Below are 27,787 nucleotides of genomic sequence, written 5' to 3'. Positions count from 1 at the left end.
GAGAGGGGGCAAAGGAGAAAGGGCCGCGTCAGTGGCTATCTTTTCTATTCCGGGATCACGGACGGGGCCCGCTCTGATCTTGCACACCCAGCAAGGGTAAAGTGCGGAGAGGACGATAAGACGCGGGTCTGACCCTGTGGGCGCCTGCCTGATGCCCGCCTACTTCCATGCATGCTCGCAAAACAAAGCCTCGCGACAGGCTGTAAAGCGTCGGCGACAAGAAAGCTTCTTCGGGAGCCGTTATCTGTGGGTTGTCAAACGGGCGTGTAAGCATGTCCGCGACACGCGAGGACAAAGCCAGTCGAGTGACGAACTGCCACGCACACGATGTCAGGGGAGGGTATTTTCCAGGGCCGTGCAGCAACCGATTTCACTGGAGAGATAAAAGAGGGACACCGCCGCTAGACGACGCCAGCCACGCGGTTCGGGCAAAAATAAAGCCGGCGCGAAGCGCAGCCGGCGGCGGTCTGCGGGGCCAGGAAGCGTTCCTGCACTGTTCCGGAGAATCCGCCAGAGTGAAACAAACCGCGTCGTCGCCATGCGCTCCTAACGGCGCGAACTGGCCCGCCAGCTGCCGCCGCAAGTGCGAGACAGCTCTAGCCGTTCCAGGTCCGGCGTCCATCCCCAGCGATGGGCCGTCGCCACTCGTACACCATGGCGGGTGCCGCCATCGGGCACGTCGCTGCGACCAAGGTGAGGCTCGATGCCGGCTGCAAAGGACTGGCTGCGGGACAGAAGCGCGCCACAGGGGCTACGGAGTGCCGCAGGAAGGCCCAAACAACAGTGCTGAGATGCAAGCACTCCTTGCGCATGAATATGTTTTGCTGCCGTCGATAGCTGCGAGAGGCACTTTCTCTGACCGCTATTGAGTTTACAAATGCTGCTTATGCACTGCAGGGCTGTGCAAAAAGATGGGCGCAGGTTTAGGTACGAAAGGCAGACACACCTAAGCGTGTTCTGTCACTCTTTCCTATATGTGCGAATTGTCCAGCTCGCAAGCATGTGAAAGTTTGAGTAGTTGACTGAAAATTATTTTTGACGTTCAGGCCCGTGAGAATATGACCGAGGTGAGCCTATGGCAACTGTGCCATCCTTGGTTAGACGGTCTCGTTGTTGCTGAGCAGGGGAGAAAATGATTGGACGCTTTACAGCTGCACGAAAGAATTTCTCTGGTGTGCCAGCGGCACACTATCTCCGTGTGTTGCTGTACCGCATTAATGTGGCGAGATACCACTTAAATTTGCAAAGAAACTCCACCCAAACTCAGGGCTGCTCCAAAGAATTCCTCCTCGACAAAATTTGGTCCGTTTTTAAAGCAATCTTGTTACCAAAAACCAAGCTGACCACCAGATGAAAAGAGTAGCTCAGGAATTATGGTGGCATTTGGAATGAAATGTCAAAAAAGCTTATTCCGTTTACTGTTGTCATAGATGAACGGAGTGCAGGACGCAGTGTTCAATAATCCATTGTTAACAACGCATTTTTTAGATCTCTATTTTAATGTGATACATTAACTCCTAGAGACGTAACCAGCCTTCCAGATGAGAAACAAAGTTTCAACATAGCGTGCCAATGCCGTGGGTTGGGACCCCAATTTATGCTGCCGTTTAAGAAAGCAATTCCTAACGACGTCGCCAGTTATGCTCGTGTTGCTACCAAGCTAGGGCGAGATTTACTATAGTCATGTACTGTGCGATGTCAGTGCACGTCAAAGAACCCCAGGTGGCCGAAATTTCGGGGCCCTTCACTGCGGCGTCCCTCATCACCTAAAGGCCGTTTCACATGATGCGATTGTTGCCGCAGCGCAGTGCGATTTCTGCCGCTGTGCGACAGAAATGCGCGTCGTTCTCGTCGCAGGGCCACTGCGACAGACTTTCAACAAGTTGGTCGCATTGTCGCAGCGTCGGTGCGGTCGCAGCGATGGCCACAGTAGTCAGCCAATAGGAGTTCAGCGACATGACAGGAAAGTCTCGAAAACGTTTTATTGAACTTAATAATACATCACAGCTCGATATTATTACTCACGATTACGAAATAAACGCCTGCCACGATGTTTGACATTTACTGCAGCCGAAGAATTTTCGTCCACTGAAAGGCCGCACCGACGCTAGGGTGTCGACGGCACCGACAGAAATGTTTGGCATGTGAAACGGCGGCTGCGATTACCGTCGAAACGGCAGTGCGACCGGACCGTAATTTTTCGTTCCCGTCGCACCATGTGAAACAGGCTTTAGTCGGTTTGGGACGTTAAGCCACCATGAACCATAAACCACTTTTTTATCCGCCAGATAATTACTACCGTTCAGAAAACAAAACCTATTTATTTAGTTATTTATTCGCGTTAACCCTAAGGCCCTCCAGAAGAGGGTATTATATTTGGGGGGGGGGGGGATACAGTCATTAATAAACGCGATACAGTTCAGTAAAAAGTACAATACAACCGAGAAGAAAACAAAAAAACGTTAAACATAAGGCATAGCACAAAAAAGAAAAATGAACACAAACAAAAACAGCAAATTTTACACATTTCTGTGTATATTTCCGTGTACAGCAAAAGCTGCCATCAAAAAGTGGCTCGTAGATGCCGTCTGAAATGCGAAAATCACCGTTTTTTGTCGACCAAACCACTCAAGCCAACAGCTTTCAAGAGAGAGGGAGAAAAACTTTATTGATTTTTAAAATGTTGAACGAGCAAACGCTTCCAGAAGAGATACTTGGGCGCCGCTGAGCCTTTTGTATCACCCTCCCTTCATGCATCGAACGAACAAGACGTATCCGAAGAACCCCAGTAACACGGAAAAGAGGAATCGTAAATGGGGTTCACTACCACGTCGAATTAAGGCATTCATATCTTTAAAAAATGAGGTATTCTGGTTTAGTAAACATGTTTCGTTCAGCAAAATTCACGGAAACTTTCTGAGACGAGATGAAGTTATTTAGCCGAAAGAATATTGTTTACCATAGAACATTTTAACATCATTATTGTTCATCAATTTTTGAAAGTGCTGTTTTGTTACCGTTTTTAAATTTGCGGGGATGTTTGGTGTGGCGCATCTGCGGCGCGCTCCGGCGTCCTTTTACCACCCGACCTCTTTTATTTCCCTTCCTCTTGTTCCGACGTCTTCTTTTATGATTCAGCTTCTCAACAAAAATAGTATTGCTAAGCACGAAATGTTGTGCGAAACCACAGTTTCTTGCAGGTGGACACCCCCGCCAAAAACCTTAAAGCGCGATTTAGGTGTCCACTGACCCAGGGAGACAGTTATGTGTCTTCAAAATTGCATGGTCAAAGCCAATTTACATAATGTACGCCGGCGGCCTATGATTGAATGTCGCGTTCTGCAGCAGTGTTTTCAACGCGTATTGCTCTAGTGGCATGTTTCCGCCAATACGTTGTCCACGCCAACGCATGCGGCACACGTCTCTCTGTTACTACCGCCACATAGTTCAAGCGCAAATATCAGTTTCATAGTAGTAGTAGCTGATGAAGAAGACGAAGCGCAATTTTAAAATTTTAAAATTTTAAAATCAAAACACTCATCTCTTTTCTGTTCATGACGAAAAATTCACCGGTGTTGCGCTCCCACGTGCTTTTCCTTTCTGTTAACTGCGTTCAGGTGAATAACCACCCGATTCTTGGCCGATCCCCCAGTGTGGGTATGTGCCATCTTTTGATAGGCTAACAACAACAACAACGACTGTGTTTCAGTTTAACACGACGCGTGTTTTGCTGCGGCGATAGCCTCTCGCGCAATGGCACGCGAGGCAGATCTGTTGGCGACGCTTTGAGTTCGAATCGCAGTTGCGGACATTAGTTCGGTTTATTTGTATTTATACATTGCACTAGCACAAACCCACAATCATCGCAAGATCTTGCTCAGGGTTTACCGATCAGAGTGGTGATTTCGCGTTGATCGTGTTTCTGCATATTTCGATCATTCGAACAACTTGAACATAAAGAAATGCCATATTGATAATGTATAAGTTTATATTCTTTAGAGTTATTGTTGAAGTAAAGGTTTTTTACCTGAAAACAATACGAGTATGAGCCGTGGTACGTGTAGTTTTTTCATCTCCTGTGAGAGTGAGGAGTGTGTGTGTACGTGTAAATGGCCCTGAAAAAACTGTTCAAGCTGTTCCTTTCTACCCGAAAAACCATGAGAAAAAGTACGTGAATTGCAAAGATAATCACTTATATATTCGATCCGTTTGTCTTCTGGTGGCTCCTATGTCGGCCACATCGAACGTTGTCTTAATTGCAAGCTGGGGAAGCACAGCAACAATGCCAAGAATGCCGCCCACAACATAGGTATTCACTGCCGCGACTGTAAACGCCGACCAATGCATGAAAATAACAGCCGAGTTGTAGCCAAACACGAAGATCAACTTACAAGAGAAACCACCGGGGCGCCCGAGATTATGAGGGTTGGTGAGACGTCGGTAAGCACACCATCTCTTGCTTTCTCGAGGAAAGAGCACGAGTCCTCGCTTTCCACGACCCGGTAGAATGTAGATATTGTGCTTTCACATCGCGGCATGCCGTGCCGACTCAGTGTTTCTTTGTTTTTCGAATTTTGTCGGTGTTGCTGGCATGTATAAAGGCAATGACATCCTAAAAAACTATATGTTGTTAGTTCAGCGCTGTGTCTCGTCTCGTCAGCTCCTTTTTGGCCTCGTGCAGTTGCCCTGGTTCACTAAGAAATATGGCACCGCGGACGCAGCAGAAGATTGTGAGGAAGCCGGTAGCAGTCAGCATGGTGCAGTTTCACTTCTAAACGAGTAGATAATGAGCATATTCAAAAGGACAGTCCAAAACAAAAGAAAACAAAATATAAATGTGGCGCAGAAAATCATCTGTGTTGCTAAGCTACAAACCTCGAATAGTTCAAACTGTGGAAAGATGCAGAATAGGTCGGGTTACAATAAACGGCTCATAGTGGGACTTATTCGTGCAATCACATTTAGATCACCACTGCCTTTTTAATAGTTAACTTGGAGCAAGAGGCTATGGATCCGATTCCCTCAACGCATCGATGTGCTCAGTACAAATAACGGGAATAAAATCTACAAGGTCGAGGTCTTGGAGTAATTAATTTCGCCAAACGGATATGTGGAAGTTCTCTGTAGCTTAGTATGCCTTTTCCAAAAGCGTCCTGGCCTCATGGTTTGCTTCCCACTCTTATAATGGAGCCCTCACAGCTTCCATAAAGAGGAGAGGTTTGGTTTGCGAGGGTTTGACGTCCCAAAGCGACCCAGGCTATGAGGGACGCCGTAGTGAACGGCTCCGGTCTTGGAAGGTGAGGACAAAGGTTTTCCTTAACTTACAGAAATTTATCGCATCATGGATGCCATAAGTGCTCTGCTGTATGGCTGATGAAGAAACCATGCAGCCTGGTTACATTTAGCAAAGACGGATACATGCTACCTCGTCACAGATTGAGCGCTTTAGAATACATTTTTGTGGCAGCATTTTCTCCTGCTTTTTCTTTTTGTTTACATTTTGTTGCGCTATAAAGGAGGTCTTCCTAGATCTGCGACTTTAGGACCTGCTTCTATTTTCATTGAAATGTACAGGCCTTATCACAAATCGAGAGCCCAGGGCTGTGCATCCCCAGCGTTATGCAAACCCTTGAAGGTAAGAGGAATTGTGGTTGTTCCCCCTTTCGCAGGTTAGGGCTTCCATGTATGTTAACAATGGCCCTCTACGCTGCTTAGAGGCAGACTTCCAGGGCTCTAAACTTTTCACAAAGGTGTTCTTGTGGTAGCATTGCTGCGATTAGCGACATTGATTGATTGATTGATTGATTGATTGACTGATTTATTGATTGATTGATTTTTATAATGACATTGCCAACGTCTTGTACATCCAAAGAACATCGACCAAAGCAGTTAGCTTTCAAGTAGGTGTGCGGCCGAGTTACGCGTAAAAACGTTAGCAGTTATAACACTCTGGATATAATTTGCCATTTCAATAACATGCCTGGTACGTCTCACAGAAGAAATGTGCCCTTAACAAAGGTCTATGACTGCTGTATGTATTTATGCGCTGAGGCGCACGAATAAAAAAAAATGAAAGCGGAAGTAAACATAGGATAAAGCACTAACAGTACGGCAGCATGTAATGACAGCGGTCGACGCTCTGCTCATCGCCCTTGCTCTCATGTGTTCGGGACACGATAAGACTTTCCAGCTGAGGAAATAATCAGTACTGGGGAAAAACAGACCCTGATTTCCAAACACTGATAGTACGATGCAAGGTTCGCCGCGCTTCGTTTCATCAACCGAACACGGCCCTGAGTACTTTGGACGCATTCATGGCCGGCACGTGCACACTGTGAGCGCTGTAATAGGCGCCCGCGAGATAATTGTTCGCAGTTACTGTTGCCACTGCAAGAGGGCCTTGCGCTCGCCTCCGCTGTGCGAACTCTTAAAAGGGTCTGAACGAAGGCTTAGAAGTTCTTTCGACGCTTAGAAACGCAGTTCTCACGCAGGCCCGGGGATGTTTGAAATTCTAGGAACACTGAGGTATCGCAACATGAGTGAAGACTGTGTTTGAAATAAAACAAGCCTAATTTAAGGGCTATACCAAATATGCATGAAGCAATATTTTGAATCTTCAAGCACCCAGCGAGGAGAAGCATCTTAATTACAAAAGAGATGTTTCTTTTACATGTGCTACTTTCTTTGCATGGTTTGCTTAAATGTTTACCTTAACATTTCCGTGTTGCACAAGATCGTATTTGTATGTTAGGGTTGCAAACTGAAATAAACTTCACGTTTGGGCCGTGCCGGGAAGGAGGAGAAAAAAGGGTGAGAAGGAGGAGAGGCGGAAAGGCAGGGAGGGTAATCGGAATAAACTGCTTTGCTACACTGCACGGGGGCAGATGGATGAGGGGATAAAAAGATGGAGAAAAGAGAGTTGTAGGAAAATGAAAGAAATCACAAAGGAAATGACGGAAATGAAGATTCTCGCCCACTGGCCGCGGCTATCGTCCGGGGTGAAGGCCTCCAAGGCACTGCAGCTTCTTGAGAACTTCTGGCCCGCACGATACTTTACCGAACGCTTGACGACTTAGCACACTGACTTCACTAATGGGTGAAAGGGTTGAGAGGGCAAGGGGCAGAAAAAAATACAGAAAACATTTGTATATTCTTGTAGTTCGAACATCGATGTAATGCAGTGCACTTGAACTATGCTATGTCTTTCCAACATATTCCATAACTACAGCGCAACGAACGGGACGTAGAATGAAGACACAGGCAGGCACACAACACAGCGCTGTGTTGTGTCCCTGCCTGTGTCCTTCTTCTACATCCCGTTCGTTGCGCTGTAGTCATGGAATATCGAAACCAACTCGCCCAACAACCTACCTTTTCCAACATAATTTAATTGGTGTTGGTCAGCCACGAAGTGAGTGGCGATGACCTTTTACGGACTCCCTTTATAGAGACGAATTGCTGCGGCAGTTTTCTCTGCGTAATTGAATTCACCACTGCACACGAAAACGAAGCCCCGCAGAGAAGGGACGACGGCATAAAGGTGTCGCGTTGATTTCCCGCGTTCCAGTGTTCTCTTTCGTGAGCCTTTCTTGAAGCATCCGCCTCCTTTTCAAATGGCGGTGATAACAGCACGCCTCTTATCGGCCTAAGAATGCGCTGCATATGTCACGATCTATACTTAGTTCCCTGGATCTCCTGAGACAGGCGCGATAAAGGCTTCATGCGTGACGCATTCCTTGGACGCCAGCTGGGAGATGCTGTCTCTTCGGAGCGCCGATTTGAAACTGCTTGTTTCCGACTCGGAAGGCAGCGTTCGTTACCCTCCTCTACGAGCGGTTGCGTTGAGAAGGCTCGAGAGTGCGTCGGAAGAAAAAAGCTCGTCCTCAGAAAAGGGACCGGCCATCAATATCTGCGAGAGACTGGGATCGAAGAGTCTGGTCAAGCCTATCAAGAAGAATAAGAGACTCAGTCTTGAAGTCTTCCTTTTCCAGAACTCAGAATACTGAGTTATTGGACAGAGGAACTTGGCAACTGGGCCCCAGAAGTTTTCTTCGGCAGTCATCAATAAATCAATTAGTCAATTCAATTTTGTTTCACCAAAATAAAACATACATGGCGAAAAAGGATGGTAGGAGAAAAGGCGCACAGTAGCAGCTTGACAAAGCTCCAACTGCCCTGCCAACAATGACAGCACTGTAACAGTTCAATTTTTTGTTCATTTTATTAAGAGAAAAAATATCGCAGTGAAAAAGAACGTAGAAAAGAGTAGCCTCAAGTTACACTAATGGTCGTTTACAAACAACTGCATTGTGTCATCTTTGTTAAGTGCCGTAATGTGTATATCTTGCTTCGCGAAGTCATTGAGTGTGTGCGCGGTACAGGAACTTTCCATGACAGTGTATGGCGATGAAGGTACACGTATTCTTGTTTGTGGAGATTAGCGAGTGAGAGGAACGCATCTAAATTGCCCTGTATCTCTCCAGCTTAACTTTTTATTAGTTTGTACTTGTATATGTTATCGGCTCTCATTATTTTGTATTTGTAGAACAAAGTCTTAGGATTCGCGTTCAATGGAACATTTTCTATTGCCCGAACAGCTTTTTTTAGTAAGATTAGTTTGTTTAAATTTTGATCAGTGGTATTTCTCCGCACCAGTGCACAGTCACTGACACGGAATGAAACAAGTAATTATATAAATCTGTTTAATTTTGGCAGGAAATAAATGGCGAGTTCTATTGAGAATGGTAACTACCTTTCGCGCTTTTGAGCAAAGATGATCGACATGGTCGTTCCAAGGCATGTGTTCAGGGATAACAACTCCAAGTGTTTTAACAGATGTCTCTTTATTAATTTTATATGGACCAATGATAATGCTTTCAGGCATTTCCACACATTTACCGGGTGCACAAAACAAAAGATTCACTTCTCCCCCTATCCTCTCTTCCTGTCCCCTCACCTCTTTCATTTCATTTCTCCATTCTGCCTGCTATCCTTTATTTCCGCTGCCCCAGCTCAGGTGCTTCAGTATCGATGGCAGATGCCGGGGCTCGCAAAAATCTTTTCTTTCCTTTTTACTATTATTTTTAATAAAACCACTACCACCACCACATTGTTCAAAAGTCCACATTGCCGCTGCGAGACCGCTTACTCGTTCCCCGGGAATTTGAAGAGTGGAAGTGAAAGTCCTCCGGAAGTCTCTCGGTTTCTCAAAGAGCACAGGCTGTCCCAACGTCTGTATTTTTTTCTGTGGACCTCAACGACCTTTACTATTTGTTGCCTCTGGACAAGCATTGTCAAGTCGCCAAAAAAATCGCTTATTTTTCCGCTACTCACTTGCAGAACTCTGGCATCCATGTCAGCGGCTCCATTGGAAAGCTCTACTTTTCCTTGCGGTCCACGCTTGTCAAGTCTAAAGATTCATTTCCCGAGCAGAGGGACTTTTGCGTCGGTTTCTGCTTGGCTCCCCTGTTCAGCGACATTTTCGCTGGCGCACGATACGGTTGCAGCGTGCACTGAGCGAATTTGACATCATATGTCTTCTGCTATATCTGCCGTTTTTTCATAGTGTTCAGGAGTATCGCCATTACGGAGCACTTGCCATCGGGGAGATCTATTCGCGATATTTTAGTTATGCTTTCCTATTCTGGCGCACAAAATGTTTGCCAGTTAAACAACGCATATATTATTTCTAGATGCGGTGGTTCTCATTAGCACTGATCATTTGAGATGGCGCTACAAGCCTCGAGCGCGTAAGAGTTCTTTTCTCTGCACGTCCGCCCTCTGAGTTTGCCTTTGTGATTTCTGTAACTATAACTCTTTGTTCCATCATCAGCATCATCGATCGTCTCTTCCTTCACCACCGCCGAATCACCACGTCTGGAGAGGTGTGAACTCCTCATAAAAGCGAACTGTAAGGGCTCAACTTAAGAAAGTGCACCAAGGTATGGAACAAAAATGATAGGTGCAACTAAGAGACCGGAAGAGGCCAGAGTGGGTGAGGGAACAAACACAAGGTAATTACATCCTATTCGAAATCGAGAGGAAGAAATGGGCTTGGGCAGGGCATGTAATACGAAGGCAAGACAACCGCTGGTCCTTAAGGGCAACGGAGCGGATTCCAAGAGAAGGCGAGCGTAGCAGGGGGAGGGAGAAAGGCTGGCGGATGAGATTAAGAAGTTTGCGAGGTCAAGGTGGCCAAAGCTGGCGCAGGACAGGGTTAATTGGAGAGACATGGGAGAGGCTTTTGTCCTGCAGTAGGCTTAGTCAGGGTGATGACGATGACGTTATCACTCAAAAAGGGGGCATATTCCTTCAGCAAGCCTTCGGTTTCCTTATCGCGCCGTGCGATTACTCATCTTGATTCGTGAATGGCGAATCTAGGTGTTCTGCTCTTTTGATTTTATTTCATTTTGTTTGTACCTGCGCTCTTTTCGCATGTATATATTAGCGCTCACACAATCAATACAATCAGTTCCTTGTCAGTCCTCGCGTCTGCCTTCTCCTTACCCTGTGTTTGGGCTGTTTTTGTTCAGAATGGTTCGTCACCAACTTTCCCAGCAACACGCTTTCAATAAAAACGTTGTTTGGAGTGAAAGGTTATTTTATAGTTGCTGACTATGTGGTAAAATTCTTTCAGCGCTGAGGAAATCCAGCGTTATCAGTGGGCTTGTGAAATAGCATACTCTTTCTCCGCGGTCTGAGCAGCTACTTTTGAAGTGCAGGTACTGCTGGTAGTGGTTGCGTTTCCTGTGCAGTTATTTTAGGCACGTTTCTCTTTACCTCCAAGTATTATCCAAAAATCGGTACTTATTTGAAATCATTGGCCAGATGGACGGATGGCTAATGAGATAGTTGTCCAGAAAATCGCTGTATACGGAAGAGGCTTTTATGGTATGGTGACCAAAAATATTCATTCCAGCGCTTTCATAAACATCCAGGCGTAGGCAGGTGTCATCGTGGTCTACATCGCCGTACCGCAGCAGCTGAGAATGTGTCACTTGAAAGTTGTAGTAATTTGGAACTGAAGCGTTGAAGGAATGTCGTCACCCCTTAAACCGGAAAATTTTCCCGTAGGCATGCATTTACTGCCGCCTTTATAAATAGAAACTGTGGTCGGGAATTCAGAGTCTAGGTACCACACAGCAGAAGTGATTTCTGTGTCCAATGTAGACCAGAATAAGCTTGAGTTAACAGGGTCGCCAGGACGTCATTATTCCCAAACTTCGACAAATAATGCTGCACGTCATATATGTGAAACATCATTACACTGTCGATTGTCCCGTCTTAGCGACACACTCCAATTTTCGCAAACCTGTTAAGTGAGCTTTAAGGGCTAAATAATGAATGCTACTCCACAGTGTCATTGTCCGTATGATCTGTGTTCATCACAATATGGACCTGTTCCGCGGTCACCACTACTCTTGGTTTGCAGGGTGCAGCTAAGTACAAGCAATTTTATTCACACCGACAATTTACAATTCAGAACGAGTTTCAAGGTTTCGCGTGGGGCACCGGTTTCACAGGACGTAGGCGTGTCGTTGGTGATCGACATCGCCAGGTGTCCGTGTGCTGAATGGCGCAAAGTGAAGGTCTGCATTAGACACAGCATCGCGATGTGAAAGAAAACTCGAACCAATGTGGGGGGCCACTTAAGACCTTTAGGGTAGGGCGCGATCGCATTAATGGGTTAGAGCGGAAAGTTGGGCGAGTTGGTTTAGGTGCATGGTGGAAAAACCGCGTAAAGACGAAGACGGAACGGAAAAACCTAATAATCTGCCCAAGCAATGCCGCATGTGCGTGATCAATGATACAAATAAAAAGAGAAATTTCCCTCCTTTGTTTGCAAAAGTGACGGTTCTTTTCCGGCATCGAGAGCAAGTAGTCAGCCATCTGTGACGATGACTGATAGGGAATTCCAATTTTAGCATCCTTTTTGCATATCAGTGAAGTGTCTGATCTGTGCTGCTATGTTTCTTGTTTTATGACCCCTGCTCTTAGGTGAATTTTTTCTGGTGACTAATGCTGCTTTGATGATTCTGTATGTTCAAATTTTTATATTTATGCCTGCGCATTCAGGAATAAATGTTCAATTGAGGGTGCAGCACTTGCCCTTGATTCTTCGTTCCGTCCTCGTATTTACGCGCTTATTCTACCAAGCATTAATGTGTCCCGTCAGTGGTTCTCGCCCACGCAGGCACGGACGGACACGGGTCTGTTTCCTCTTTCACGGCCGCAATCATCACGTGAACGAACACACGACATACAGGGTCGTGCACTTTTAGTGAGAACAAGCGAGCGATTGGCCGCGCACTTTGGAGGGCCGCGGTGTCCGTCACTGCCGCGCATCGAAGTGGCAGATAGGCGAAACACCACGTCCTGCGATGAGCGGCTGTGCCGCTTGCAGTGGCGCTCTAAATAGAGCGGCCACGCGTCTGTTCGCACCTTCAGTATACGACCCTGCACATACAAAGCCACGCTTTAACCAAGCATCACGAACGTGCCTGCGTACCCTAACTTTAGGGTGCGTGACTCGCCACCCAAAAGTCAGGCTTCTGATTATTCCCGATTAATTACCCCAGTTTTCTTTGACGCGCGTTTCATTTACTTTATATAGTTCCATGTCCTAATGACGGTTGTTATGTTGCGACTTCCTAATCTCAAGTTGGATTACCAAACATTTATTTCGTGAGAAAATGCAAAATGCAGATCATCCGCGCTAGGTGGCAGACCACGGCTGACAGCGACCTGCGTACAAATAAGTCTATGTCAATGTCGAAGTCAATGGCACAAGTTTGGACGTCCAGGTCCGAGCTGACCAACACGGCCTCCCACTGCGCGATAATAGTAAATTGTATTAAAGATTCCGGTGGCGGCTGCTCTTTACAGTTCCACAGTATGTGATCGTCAGTGGCTATTTCGCCACATAGTGTACATTCCGGGTCGTAATCACCGGGATCGAATTTGGCTAGCAAGTAAAGAGTCCTGAAGGATCGCGACTTCGCCTCCAGGTGGTCTCCTGCTCCTTATCAAAGGTTGTGTCTGGAGGGGCGTGATCAGTAATGTCGTGATGTAATCCTAGCCCGCCCTTCGAGAAACTCTCCGTAACTATCGCGTCCCGTGCTCAGCTGACGAATACTCGAGCTTTGATGTGCGCTGCTTCGTTACCAGGGTTCCCCGAGTGAGCCGGCATCGATATCAACTCAATAGTTCGATTTTTTTTACCCATACGTTCATTGCCGCCTGAGAAATTCTGCCCCTCTCATAACTGCGTATGGCGAATTTAGAGCCGCTTAGTATAGTATCAGCATTGGTGTTAATGATGGCAAGGTCGATAGCCGCCTCTTCTGCCGTTTCTGATCATCTCGTTTTAGTAGTGCCGGAGACTATCAGTCTGCTTTGCGTGTCCACCGCCGCTTGTGCGAACGATGTGTCTGTGGGTATTCTGCGGCATCTACATATATCGGTTGTTCATGTTTGCTGTATATTCTGAGTAGAGCTTTTGCCCTAGCTTTCTTTCTCGCCTCCTGGTGAGCAGGATATTCTAAGGTACTGGCTTGACTAGTATTGCCTGAGCGATGCATTTAGGTGTTCGTGTGTGTGTATCTAGTGGTCGCAGCTCGATGTTTAGTCCTAGGCATGAAGCAAGACAATATAGGAGGTGAAACTCCCGTCAGCGCGAGCGAGCACAGGCGACCAGATAAAGTCACAACTGTATGCGCAGACGGGGTCGCATGCAGTGGCGGCGCCATGCGGCGCATCGTAGAAGCAGCAGGGAAGTGACCTTTTCTGGTCGCCGCAGACGGGGGAGTTTCCTAGGCAATCAAGTATGGCCTTTCCTGCTTTGGTGCGGGTAGTCCGTTCTCGTTGCATTGTTTAATGTGCTTCCTTAAGCTCGTCTAGAGTGTTCTGTACTCCTACGCCCAGGAGTCTCTCGGTGGAGGCCAGTTCTCTAATAATTAATCTATTTTAATCAGTTTGAGGTTTAATCGTCCGTTTTCTAATGTTCTAATCAGTTTTCAAATTCGCCACTCTACGTGTGACGCAGCCACCTTTTCGACCAATCCAAAGATTTCGCTCATGCCACCGACGACAGTGGGTTTTCCGCACAACGGGACCTTTGAGCTGTAGCGTGATATTTTCAACGTGACAGCGTTAAGGCTTTCGTTTTGCGCAAAACGATGCGTCGTTCCGGCGACGTTGTTGTGCCGAGAAACCCACGTCGCGTGTGACGCCCCACGTGTATGTTTGGAATGAGAAGCATTGAAAAGAGGACTTGGAATGTGAATTCAAGGTCGGCGCCTGTCTCAAACTACTTAACTTAATAAAGTAATTTATTTTAGGCGTGAAAAATATCCGTGTACTTGTGTCTGGATTCGAACCAACCAGCCTTGGGCAGTCAGTCAGGCACACTACCCACTAGGTCCTGTTGGCACGTTGACTTTTCTGGGGCAGATCAGGAGGTGATGTGCGTGCGGTGGTTGCTTCATTTGAAGCTTAGTAATGTGGTAGTTAGTGAGATACTAGTTAGAGTAACATTTTGTGCGTAAGCTGCAGTGTAGAAGTGTTCAAAGCCGAGAACGTGGCTGCTGTATTTCTATAATTGTCATAAATGTGTGAATGCGAACAAAGAACAGTGATTGCGTGTCAAGAGAGACCACTGATGATGATGATGAATTTTTCTTAGCACCGCAGTGGTGGCCTAGTAGTCTGAGCATCCGCCTCACATGCGGGACGTGCGGGTCTCGATCCCCACTGCCGTCTGGTACCCACCGGTGATACAATGGGTGCAAGCTTTCCTCTGGTCTGATGCTCGGCTTATTCAGAATGAAAAGCTTGGAAAATGGGTCCTTGACTCCACCTTGAGTAATCGAAAATACCTTGTGCCATAGCGCTCTTTGGCCGTAGACGCCCTTGCGCCATAAAAATTCATCATCATCGTCATCATCCTTTAAAACGAAATTTCTGAGCGTCTGTGGTGGTTGTTGGCTGATATGTTAATTGAGCGTGTAGCGGACCAGGAAAAGCGCAAGGGCAAGTGACGATGCTCGCGAATTCACAGCACTTGCGGTATTACCTACTCTAGACAGTTACGCACAGGTTTCGTGACCCGTAGAGAATTATACAAATGAGGGAATCGTATTGCCCAGGAGCTTGTCTGCCAGTTTTCGAGTCTTTGTAGATTTGTGTCATACCAATTCATTTGCGCACATATGCCACGAAGCCTTCGATAAGTAATTTTATTCACTTAAATCGACTGCATTCTTTATAATTCCTAACCTACTACTCACAACTTCCGACCTTACAGTGGCAGGCCGCCCTGTGCTGCTTTTCTCTGTGCAAACCAGGCATTTACCCTGGCTGTTGCTACATCGTTGTGCTGCCAGGTCGTAGAGTTTATACGAGTTGTCTGCAATCCGTTTTATAGATTGACTGTGGGCTTTGTGTAGAATTCTTTAGATTCTATGCATTCCTGTCGATATCTCATTTTGTATATTCATACTGAAAAGGCTGCCCATAGACAAAAGTCTACTGAAAGTGTATGGCCGTAAATCTATAGATTTTCTATAGACTGTCATAAGACTTGTGCATACAAAGTTTATGATCATCATAAAGTCCATAGTCTAGGGAACGACTGTCTTAAAAAGTTTTCTTTTCTGGATCCAACTATCGCTGGCTTCCGCGGCTGTTGGCGTGGCAGTCCTTCCTGGGTACCTAATTTATTGCTGTTTATATTTGAGAGTTGTTCGTTGTTGCAGCTTCTGCCGCGGTCTTTTACTCTGCGGGCCACCTGCGCGCGCTATCTGTAATGACACGTTCCACCTGTCTCGCTGTCTACCGCCGCGTCTACACCACAGCATTGACAAACGGGCTCTCGCTCCAGAGTGAAATCCATGCGCTCAACAGACGCTGCTCCGCCCGTTAGGTCGCTCAAACCGGATCCCCTTCATGCACGCGCCGGAGGCGTGGTGCAGTGCCTGTTGCCGAGTGGTCAGCAACTCTCAACCATAAGCAGGGACTTGTTATGCTGGCGCAGTAAGTGGCGCTGGAAGCTTCTGAGCTGCGTTTGTGCTCCTTGCAGATTGCACTTCTTAAGAAGTGTGATTGGAAGGGGCGCATAAATGGCTATAGGCACAAAATTTTTGCTTTTGCGGTTTCTTCTTTCAAACGATGACGTTAGACATTGGTATACATGGATAACCCGTGCTATTCGCCTTCGACCGCTAAGTAACTTACAATTGAATTTTTTCTTGATACTTTTTCGGTTTCATCAACCGAACGATGCTGTGACGTGTAAGGAACTTTATGTCACGTGAGCCACAAAAAAACGTCAGTATAACTGCTGATGCGCTATTTGTTGTAATTATAGCTCACGAAGCAGGCTGGTTTAAGGGCTGCAGTGAGTTAAAACTATGTATCAGCGTTTATACTAGTTCTTTTTCGCCTCACGTGATCTAAAGTTCTACTGCATGTCACATCTATTTTTTGGTTGATGAAACCGAAAGAGCATTTCACTACCCTAAAGGCCCCAAGGAAGGGGTTTTACATAAGAGGCGGGAAATATTGGGTTACTTGGTTATGAGAGTATATATATTTTTTTACAGCTTCAATGAATTTCGATGAGTAGGTGATTAAAGCAATATCGCTTCGAAGGCCGTTCCAGACTGCAGCTATTCGGGGGAAAAGGAATTGAAAAAAAAATGACAGTGCGTGAGAGCCGACGGACAGCATGTAGCCAGTGAGTGGTGCTGGGTTATACGCGTGCTTAGGGAAGAACATAAGGTGCGGTGCAGATGGGGCTGGTCAAAATTTTAGGAAATAAAAATAAGTTGGAAGTGCGGCGACGGAGTGTAAAGGGAGATAAACCGGAAGCTGTTTTTGAGGCGGAAACGTTGACGTACGGGGTAAGAATACGATGTATGAATGCATTAATAAGGTAAGCTTGATGAAGATTCCAATTGGCGGATGGGAATTCTAATTTTCACCTGATGAATTAGATATAGCCTAATAACTTACAACGTTGAGGAGCATGGTGAAGATAAAATTTTAGGAATCCTAATGTTCTATTAGCTGATGATATCGTGTTAGTGGCATGCATACTACAGGAAAGATCACTCGAAAGCGTTTATGGTTTATGTTTAATAGTTTGTTTTATGGGGGTTTAACGTCCCAAAGCGACTCGGGCTATGAGGGATGCCGCTTTGAAGGGCTGCGAAAATTTTGACCACCTGGGTTTCTTTAACGGGCTCTCACAACTTACAGTACACGGACCTCCAGAATTTCGCCTCCATCGAAATTCGACCGCCGCAGCCGGAGTCGAACCGGCATCTTAGATGTGGGTTATATTATAAGATAAGTATGTTATAAGCAATCTATTTAATTATAAGTAGATTTTTGGAATAAACTGGCTTCCTTACAAAGAAAAGTTGCGCATTATCCCGTCCGTAACCAACACATGTGGAATAAAGTGTTAAGTCGCACAAATTATGGACAACAGATGATGCGGTATCACCTTCATCACAACAATGGAAATAAAGGTGTTATTATTATTATCTTTCGGGTCAGCAGCCGAGAGCCATAACCGCTGAGCCACCACTTTGAAGTGTTAACCCTAAATACTTATATGATTGAACTCGTTCTACGGGCACGTCAGAGATTACGTATGAAGAGATACTAAGATTACGACGATGGTGGAAGGATAAGGCATTACATTTATTTGGGTTAAGTCTCATTACCCAATGGTTACACCAGTTCTGGACATCATTAAGATCGCTTTGAAGTAATGAACGATCACTGGGGCAGTAATGACACGACCAATAACGCTATCATCACCAAACAAGCGCATGTTAGAGGTTATTTCTTTTGACAAGTCATTAAAGTATGTTAGATGAAGTAACGGCCCGAGTACAGAACCCAGAGGAACGCCTGAATTTACTGGGAGGAAATTAGAGTTCCTGTCGTTAACAGAGACATAGAGGGAGCGATTAGGTAGGAACTGTTTATTACACTTCAATGTGTTAGAAGAAATGACTGAACAAATTCAATTACAAATTATTTAGCGGTCGTAGGTGACATGCGGTGATTCATGTACTGTTCTGTCTAAAGCATTATTATAAAAAGGAAAACATGAAATAAAATTAACTGCCTGAGGTACTTTAACGAGTGTCGCGTGCCAGAAAGTTTTGTAATAAACCTACCACACAGGAATTCCATACACAAGTTGGTGGCTCAATAGCATTGTCCCTTTGTCCGGATTCGGTTGTCAGGCGGGCTTCTGGCCTTCTCAGTTAACAACTGGGAGTAGTGCTGGTTAATTTCTTCTCTGTCCTTTCTTTTTTTCTTGCGCCTATTATGGTTTTCTCGCTACTTCCGCGCAACACCACAAAAGACTTGCACAGGGTTTTCCTGCGCTACCATCCTCACCTTTTTACTAGGATTTCGCTCTACAGTATTTCATCCAGAGCCCACGGGATTTGAATGACATGAAAATTCCTAGAGAAAGTCTCTTTTGTAGCTATATTTGAATTTAAGAAAAGATCGTCTGATAGAGGAAACTGAGCTTTGGTAATGGTTTTATTTTCAGAAGTTAAGTGGACTGTCATCAATTCGGGCGTCCGTGATTTCTGAGCGGACAGAAATGCGAGCAGGTGAGGGCTTTCCGTTGTTACGAAAGCGCTTGAGATAACTTCGACTCTTGAGGGAGTATTTTGAGTAGAACAAAGCTGAGCTCTGTGTATTGGGCGCTGATAGGAAAGACAGGGCGACAGCACGACGCGATTATGAACCAGAATGATCTATTCTCAAGCAGCGCACGTCCGATGTCAAAGAGACGCAAAGTGTTTTAGTTACAGTAAAGAACGAGCTTTGTAACAAACGCAAAATGTGTCTTCGAAATTGCCAAAAGTTCTAAATATTCTCTGAAGTGGCCCTAAGAGCATCATTTCTTTTATGCCCAGTCTGCGAAAATAGGGGACAAAAACGAAACAGACCAACCACACACGCTTGTGCTTGCTTTGACCAGGACTCGTTTCTCTTAGTGTAGTTTCGACACATTAAAACTCTGCATCAACCTGCACAATTCAGCACCTTTTCAGGTTTCGGTAACTCGGACAGGAAGAATAATAATGCAGTACCAGGGAACCAGTCTCTGTGCCGCCAACATAAAAGTATCCGTCTCTCCTTGTGCGCTCATGATTACGGCGAAGCAGACCCGTTCACACAGCACACACACGTCGAAGGTGCAGCGCAACCGCGAGCGAAAAAACTGTTGTGCCTTGCATTTTTTGAAATTTATTCTCCTCTTTTACCGCGTCTAAGAGGGGCCCCAGCTGAAGGCGCATTCTGTGGGATACAAGCTCCCAGATATGCGCAATATCAGCACAGCCGGGTACGTGTGTTCATTGCGAAAGTTACGCTGACATTGTCAAGAGCGCATGGTTTAATGCGACGCAAGGCCGTCATCTGCCAACGTCCACGCAAGGCGAGGCTGCAACAGCGGCGTTCCGCTGATGTCAGCGCGACTAGTTCCGCGATGCGACGACGCTGCGGGACGAGCTTCGTTTCCAACCGTCTTCCCGGTTCGCTCGATGGCCAACGCGCCCGCTCGACTGTCGGATCACTGTGCCGCTCTGCGGCGATGAGGCATCGATAGGTGAGTCGCTCTTCTGCGGTCACGATGCCCCGATTCACAGCTGAAGGGATCCTTGAGCAAGTTGGAATGGGGGCTTCAGATATAGCGAACTCTTGGTGTTACCGCGGCGACCACTTATCACGCTCGAAGAAATAGCAGTCGGCTTTTTCACCGTGTATCTTTCAGCCCGTGGTTCGATTTCCTGGTGGAACGGCACAGTGCGTGCTTCCTCCTTCACTCGCGACGGTCGTTACCGGACTGCAAGGAGCTCTGTAGCACTGCAGATGTTTGGCGACAAATGAAACACTCCGCGAATGCGTGACTGATACTTCCTTTTCGCCCTCGCAAGCGTTCCTTGTTTAAGGAAACAGAAGCACAATGAATGACATGGACATTCCTAAGCCTCGTATGGGGCAAGTGGGCACACCGGCTGCGTGGCGTTTGCTCTCTCAGATATGATGGAAAAACCCGCAATATTACACACTGATGCCCCACAGGCGTTGCGACATGCTAGAGACTGAAAGGGGGAGCCCTCTCTGCCCTTCGAGCTCCAAATGAGAAACCGCATGAGCGTCAAGACCCTACATTGCATAGGCCATTGCACAGGCCGATGCAAGGAGGGGTCGACGGCAAGCGAAATCCGACGAAGCCATGCAGGCATATTCCAACGAGTTCAAAGACCACCCGCTGTTTACAGTTGCTGCGAGTGCAATTATATGTGTGGTTCCGCCATGCGCGACCTCACAGCATTGCCATCGGCTTGCAAATCTGCGCTGCAATAGGCGTTTCCGACTGCCGAACTAACTCCACTCCAGGTGTGCACCAACTGTATCTGAATTTTGCGTAACGTTGCTGTACACACGGCGTCAGTTTTTTTTTTCTATCTTCATAGGAACGCGCACAGCTGGCTCACGGAGAGAGCGACGACAGTGCACCTCAAGCTTGTCTGTCATTGCGGATGCAGCTGTTGGCCGTGTGATTGTCGAAAGGGAGCCAGTCATATTCGCAGAACGCTACAGACAGCTCTGTTTGTTCTCGGCAGATGCTCTGCGCGTAGATTCCCCACACGTGGATTCCCCCGGTCAATGGCGCGGCCAGTCATCCCTTCTCAAGGTCGTCAATATTGCGGATGTATCAATTTCCGCCATGAGACTCCCTGTGTTTGCGCAGCTAGCTGCCTGTTTAAAAAAAATGAGGTCGGCTCCTATCTGTTGCGCTTCCTCTAAATGCGCGCCAGAGTGCCTGGCGAGTATTTTTATTCAAAGACAGTTTGACAGCTGAGCATGGCTGCTGCTTAGAGGATTCGCCATAGACAGCTGGAGATATGCTTAATGGCCATGTCAACATAACTTCGATCGAGAAGGATGCGCTTGATTTGAGCTGGCCTGCCAGTTAACAATATCATTACAAAAGATGCAAAGCTTCACCTTGCGTCATTTTCTGGTAATTCTGCCATAATAATTGATCACACACGATGGCCAAGGGAAGCCTCAGTCTGCTACCCAGACTCTGGACAAGAGGACTTGTCTTCGTTCCTCCGAAGAAGACGTCACCTTGTCGAAGCGTTGGCTAGCGTAATGACGCTTCACTCCCGCCCCTTGGGCATTTTTGAGTTACACAAAAGACTGCACCATTTACTGGGTTAGGCTGCGGGTAATCGATCGGCCGACAGCTCATGTGAACGCTGACTAATACTTGTCTACTAACGACAACTTGGTTATATCTTGGCATTTTAGCTGAATCATCTCCCACTCCTTAGACAGGGAAAGGTAGGCGGAACACTGGGAGATGCTTCCCTTCTGTTTGCCATCAAGAGCTTGACGGCATTCCTCAGCAGAACTTCGCGCAACCTAATGCGCTCGTTGCAAAAGCTTCCATTGCAAAACGCGTGTGGAGTGTAAACCGCGCAGGGCTTCATTGCCTGATATGTCCGCAGTTCTTGAACTAGTGGATTATTGAAACAATCGTTATCGGCTTGCGATTCTGCTGCTGGTGCACAGAGTGACAACCTCTCACACGCCACAAACAGCTTGTCAGTTCGGTGTAGCACAAGACAGACCATCGATATGCGTTAAAAACAAACAGCGCCACCTGTTACAATGAGGATCATTATAATGTGCAACTGGGTGTTGCGGAAGCAGTTGGGAATTATATGAATATTTTTCGAGAAGACTTGTGCCATCCATATCAAAATTTCTTTTTACATTTTCAAAGTGAAAAAGCATACTGAGCTCCAGCAACAACTTAGTTGAGCGGCAGCAGAGTGAAGTTTACAATAGGCAAAATACTGGAATATATCGTATAAATTTCGTGCCACATTCATGACTAATCTTACTATATACTCTTTCCTACATGCGGCAAATTAGTACTGGTAGTGTAAGCTGGGCTGCAATCATGTTCCACCATGCGAGATTCATGTCCTTACGAAATGTGACCGCTGACAAAAGAACGAAAGAACAAAAGTACAAGAAAGCAAAACTGTACAGCGGTTCAGTACATACGAAGGACCAAAAGCAAATTTACATATTTATGTTCCCTAGTGCATTTCTATCAAAGACCGGATATGGGAATCCAGCACGATTTATAAAGCACCGAAGAAACGCACGGCATCAGTCACTCGACTTTTCATTCTGTCAGCGTTTCCCACCTGCTTTTTCGCTTGCGCTCTGGGCGAAAACGGATGTTTTCATATCGCAGGAATATATTCAGTCCCTAGTTGTGAAACAAGAAAAAAAAGGCACACATTACAAATGGAGAGCAGGTCGAAGAGCTTTCATCGCTGGCGCTGTTCGAGTCGCACATTCACCGTGCATCCCAAACATTATTTCGTTGCAATCCTTAATAGCAGCAAGACTTCGCCAACCCTTTTTCTTGCGCATGTTTAGGAGGGCATGTGTTGGTTATTTCTTATGTGGGTCCAATTTAACACCGAACAGTTAAAAAAAGAAAAGTCTGCGAGAACATTTACAAGAACATGAAAGTATGGTGATGATATATCTTTATGGCATGAGGGCATCTGTGACCAAAGATCGGCATGACACTAGTATGTGAAAGTAAATATTTAAAATAAATATAGCGATTTTCACCTGACTGGGCAACTACACCCAAGTGGGATCTCCTGAAGGTTCATCGTGAAGGCCTGCATTCCTCCTTAGGCTTGTGTTTTCCTCTGCTTCAACGGCACGCAGTGCTGGGTCTTCACGTATGTTTCGTTCTGGATCGAAGTCGGTGGCACCTATCTTCAGATTCCGGGCCTCCTCAGCCGGGCCCTCACGGTATCTCATGACATTCGCGTGGGGTTAATTTTCCATCCTACTGTCGTGTACCTCGCCCTTAGTGCAAGGTTTCTTGGACGTGCCGTATACTTTGTCCATATAATTGCTTCGCGTTTTATACACTTTAGAGGGTTCGGGATGCAAGATCCCATTTGACCAAAAATGGATGCTGCATTTGCGGATTCCACAAGACATGTTTGCACAAATGTCAGGACAATGTACGTCGTCACTACATCTTCACTGTTCCGCCTAATAGCGATGGGGCGAAATTCAACGACACCTTATTCGCAAGATCCACTGATAAGGTCAGATTCAGTCTCTATGATTACTTCGCACTCAGAAATCACAGCTGTACGATGAACTGGAGTCATGATTTTGCAATAACTGCCATAGTCGCTGGCAAAGCTTATACGTGAAGAAAATTTGTATCGTCAAACGAGAAGTACAGGCCACTAGAGGGATTCTTGAGAAGCGACAGAGGTTACAGGCCATGCAGGAAAACTACACTCGTAAACAGATATTAACTGAGTACGATTATTTGAAGAAGACATTGTCTATTTAATGACGTTAAGATCAAATTCCAGTGCACTCCACTTGAGACACCTGTGGCATACAGTGCCAGGTGTCTCAAAGAAGTGAATGAAAATGGTGTCGATAATGGCTGAACGTTCAAAAACATAAAATAAGTCGCTGACAAAATAGAGAACCTGAACTTCGCTTGAGGGAATCGACCAGATGCCATGTTGATGACGGTTTAAAAATTTACATCGCGGAACTATATGACGTGCTGTAAAAATTTGCGTTGCACGCTGACCAATGAAATTGTTTGGACGATGAGGATTACTTGATTTGTGACCTTCCAGTCGTCCTGGAGAACACGCGACTCCAAAGGCTGCGAAGAAGCATAAGTATAGATTTGAAGAGTGAATATACATGTTTCTAAGAAAATCTGCGTTCTTACAATCTTCACACCGAAAAAAGAGATTGAAAGTTTGAAGTAAATTGCTCCTTATAGTCCAATCAATAAAAAAACAGGCACCATCGCTGGAACATTTCGAACCGGAAGTTTGGGAAAAGAGCGTGTCACATTGATGCTAAATGATTTTGAGAAACCGCAAGAGAACTTTCTGACAACTCGCGGACAACTTCCTGTGGCTATGCAGCCAAGTCTAGGAAGGTAAGAGAAAGAGGCTGGCCTTCGTCACCATGCTTTGTCACTGCACCAAGTAGTGCAGCAAGTAAACGACCGTTGCCCCCAACCCCCCACCCCTACTTTCTTCTCACGCCTCCAGAAACCGAAGACCGAAAGCGGCTCGCGGGGTCATTCTGTTGCCAACCTGTCGTGAGTCCGCTCCTTGCTGGCCCCTTTCCCTACAGCCATCGGTTCCCACGCAATCGAAAACGCTCGCGATTTCTGGCTTATTTCGAGAGGCCGCGGCGACTCGGGCGGCCAGAGCGACGAAGTTCCAACAAGTTGGAAATGTTTCGCCCCGCCGCGCCACTCAGTCGCTTTCATGTGGAACACTGGTGGAGTCATTCAACTTTTAAACGCCATACATGGGTCGATTGTTACGAGCAAACTTCTCGGCCTCATCCCCGTCGTCTTCAGGACTGTATTCTACCCGGAATGACACTAGCACTTCAGTCCTCCCGCCTTCAGCAGGCAAAGGCCCATCTCCGTCAAGGATGTTTATTCACATAAGATAGGTATTGTATTTGACCATACAGAAGGAGGTCTCAGAAGTCAAGGATTTAACGGGACCTCTTATGAGCGAATGTAAAAAATTTCACCGAATAATACTGAAAAACATAGAAAGCTAAAAGGAACCAAGACTAGCGAATAAACCTAGGCAAATAAGAAAAATGGAACTTGGAACATTCATACGACGATTGTGCAGCGAGAGTGACTTAAATAAAAGTTGCGCAATTTGGTAATGCGTCTCGACACACACGTTAAAAATTGTAGTATGGAATATCAACTAGCCGATATACGTAGCTAAAGAAACCCTTTGGTAGCCGTATAAACCTATAATAGACAGCTTTAGCGGCACGTATTTGCGCCTCCGCTCCGCTCACGGTACCCGCTGGGCTTACCGGAGCGTCGGCTGTCAAACTGCTTCTGAGCTAAGCGGAAGCAGACGGACGGACGGACGGACGAATGGATAAAGCTGAACCCTTTGAATCGGGCAGTGCTTCAAGCCACCTAGCCATGACTTGTGAAATTTTACTCTTGTCTTGATTTTAGCCACCAGTCAGATAACCTTCGATTGGTTACTTCGCCCGCTTAAAATCTACTTTCCCTTCACTGTCTTTAAACCCCAACGCCTTGTATAAATCAGCACCACTGCTTTCCACTGTTGGGTGAAACCCTTTACAAAAAGTATCAAGTGTTCAGCCATTTCCTCCTCCTCTCCGCACGCAACGCCGAACGTGTCTATCTCGTGGTACCTGACTCTATATGTCTTAGTCCTCAAAATTCCCATCCTGGACTCAAGCAACAAAAGGCTTCCCCTACAATTATTATAGATGTTTTCTTTCGCAATTTCCTGCTTAAAGATCCTGTATGCTTTCAAGCCGATTTCGTCAGCATCCCTGTTTTCCACAGAGCTCTCTCTAATTATTTAGGCTTTTTCTTAACCGATAATTGCTGATTTGCCCCCGTACTGATGTCCAGATATTTGCTTGTCAATTTTCTAGTTCGCTTTCTCCATTTCGTGTCAACATTCGTTATGTACAGGTATCTGAAAACTTTCCTAGCCCACTGCTTTTCCCCCATTTTTTTCACAATCGCTCCTCAAATGCTATCTTACTGCGAGCTTCTCTGCTCTCGAACGACGCCCATCCCATATCACCCTGTACCCCCTGATTTGGTGCATTGCTATGTGCTCCCAAAGCTAGCCTCCCTACGCCCCATTGTTTGATTTCTAACCTTGCTTCAGCATCTGGTCGCATGCACAGGACCGCATTGCCGAAAGTCAGGGTAGGAACCATCACCCCTTTCCAGATCCCTCTTACCACTTCATACCTATTGTAATTCCACAGTGCCGTATTTTTCATGACAGCTGCATTCCTACTAGTTTTATTCACTGCATATTTTTCATGCTCTGTCAGATACTCAGCACAGTTATTTATCCACACCCCGAGATACTTGTACTCATCCACTACCACTAGCGTGAACTCCTGTATTCTATGCTCGCTGCCCTTATCAATAAATATCATGCCTGCAGATTTTTCCTGACCGTAACTTGAAACCTAATTTATCTCCCCCTGTACCACAAATGTCTATAAACTGCTGCAAATCTTCTTTGTTGTCAGCCATTAGCACTATATCATGGGAGTATATTAGTCCTGGTAATCACTGTTTATTCCATTCCCCTTGCTTGAAAAAAGAGAGGTTGAAGCCTAGTCCGCTCCTCTCTATAGCTAGGTCTCCAACCCTTGCAGGTACAACATGAGCAACAAAGCAGATAGAGGACAACCTTGCCTAAGCCCCCGCTAATCTCTATAGGCCCTGATACATTTTTCTCTCATTTTATAGGCACTCTATTACCATTATATATATATATATATATATATATATATATATATAATATATATATATATATATATATATATATATATATATATATATATATTAGCAGACAAGGCAAGTGAAATAAGGGGCTCGTTTATCAAACATATTAAGGAGGCCAACAGTCAACGAAACTAAGGTGCATAGGGGAATGTTTTCTATTTTTTTATTAATTTTAATGCCAATCAATTGGTTTTAAAGAAAATTACTTATAAACCAGCAGAAAAAACAACCATGCCGCCGGTGGGATCCGAACCCACGACCTCCGAATATCGCGTCCGGTGCTCTTACCAACTGAGCTACGGCGACGGCTGTCCAATCTGCTGCTTTCGTGGATATTTATGTTTTGCGTGTAAGCGAACCTTGAGAGTGTTCACCAGCGCCACCCTCGTCCATAGCGGTGGACGTAGCACGTCCTGTAATACCGCAACTGTGACGTAGAACGTCATCTAACGGTGAGGGCGGAAACTGTGCGAGAGCCCTCTTATACTACCTATGGCATCAAGACTGCCAGAACCGAGACCCCCGTTAAGCTATTAGCAGACAAGGAAAGTGAAATAAGGGGCTCGTTTATCAAACATATTAAGGAGGCCAACAGTCAACGAAATTAAGGTGCATAGGGGAATGTTTTCTATTTTTTTTATTAATTTTAATGCCAATCAATTGGTTTTAAAGAAAATTACTTATAAACCAGCAGAAAAAACAACCATGCCGCCGGTGGGATCCGAACCCACGACCTCCGAATATCGCGTCCGGTGCTCTTACCAACTGAGCTACGGCGACGGCTGTCCAATCTGCTGCTTTCGTGGGTATTTATGTTTTGCGTGTAAGCGAACCTTGAGAGTGTTCACCAGCGCCACCCTCGTCCATAGCGGTGGACGTAGCACGTCCTGTAATACCGCAACTGTGACGTAGAACGTCATCTAACGGTGAGGGCGGAAACTGTGCGAGAGCCCTCTTATACTACCTATGGCATCAAGACTGCCAGAACCGAGACCCCCGTTAAGCTATTAGCAGACAAGGCAAGTGAAATAAGGGGCTCGTTTATCAAACATATTAAGGAGGCCAACAGTCAACGAAACTAAGGTGCATAGGGGAATGTTTTCTATTTTTTTTATTAATTTTAATGCCAATCAATTGGTTTTAAAGAAAATTACTTATAAACCAGCAGAAAAAACAACCATGCCGCCGGTGGGATCCGAACCCACGACCTCCGAATATCGCGTCCGGTGCTCTTACCAACTGAGCTACGGCGACGGCTGTCCAATCTGCTGCTTTCGTGGGTATTTATGTTTTGCGTGTAAGCGAACCTTG

General features: G+C 46.0%; 1 protein-coding gene across 1 annotated transcript in view; it reads left to right on the top strand.

Moving 5' to 3' along the window:
- The first annotated feature begins 421 nt into the window (after nt 1-421).
- LOC144124646 (uncharacterized) overlaps nt 422-27,787 on the top strand; it is a 42,859-nt gene continuing 15,493 nt past the window's right edge. Inside the window, exon 1 of the mRNA XM_077657452.1 lies at nt 422-693. Within this exon, the coding sequence (XP_077513578.1) occupies nt 631-693 (63 nt within the window). The 5' untranslated portion in view covers nt 422-630. The remainder of the gene's footprint in view (nt 694-27,787) is intronic.

This window comes from Amblyomma americanum, chromosome 3 (assembly GCF_052857255.1).
Source record: "Amblyomma americanum isolate KBUSLIRL-KWMA chromosome 3, ASM5285725v1, whole genome shotgun sequence".
Lineage (NCBI taxonomy): Eukaryota > Metazoa > Arthropoda > Arachnida > Ixodida > Ixodidae > Amblyomma > Amblyomma americanum.
Note: the sequence above shows the minus strand (reverse complement) of the source record. Positions and strands in the feature narration are given on the sequence as shown.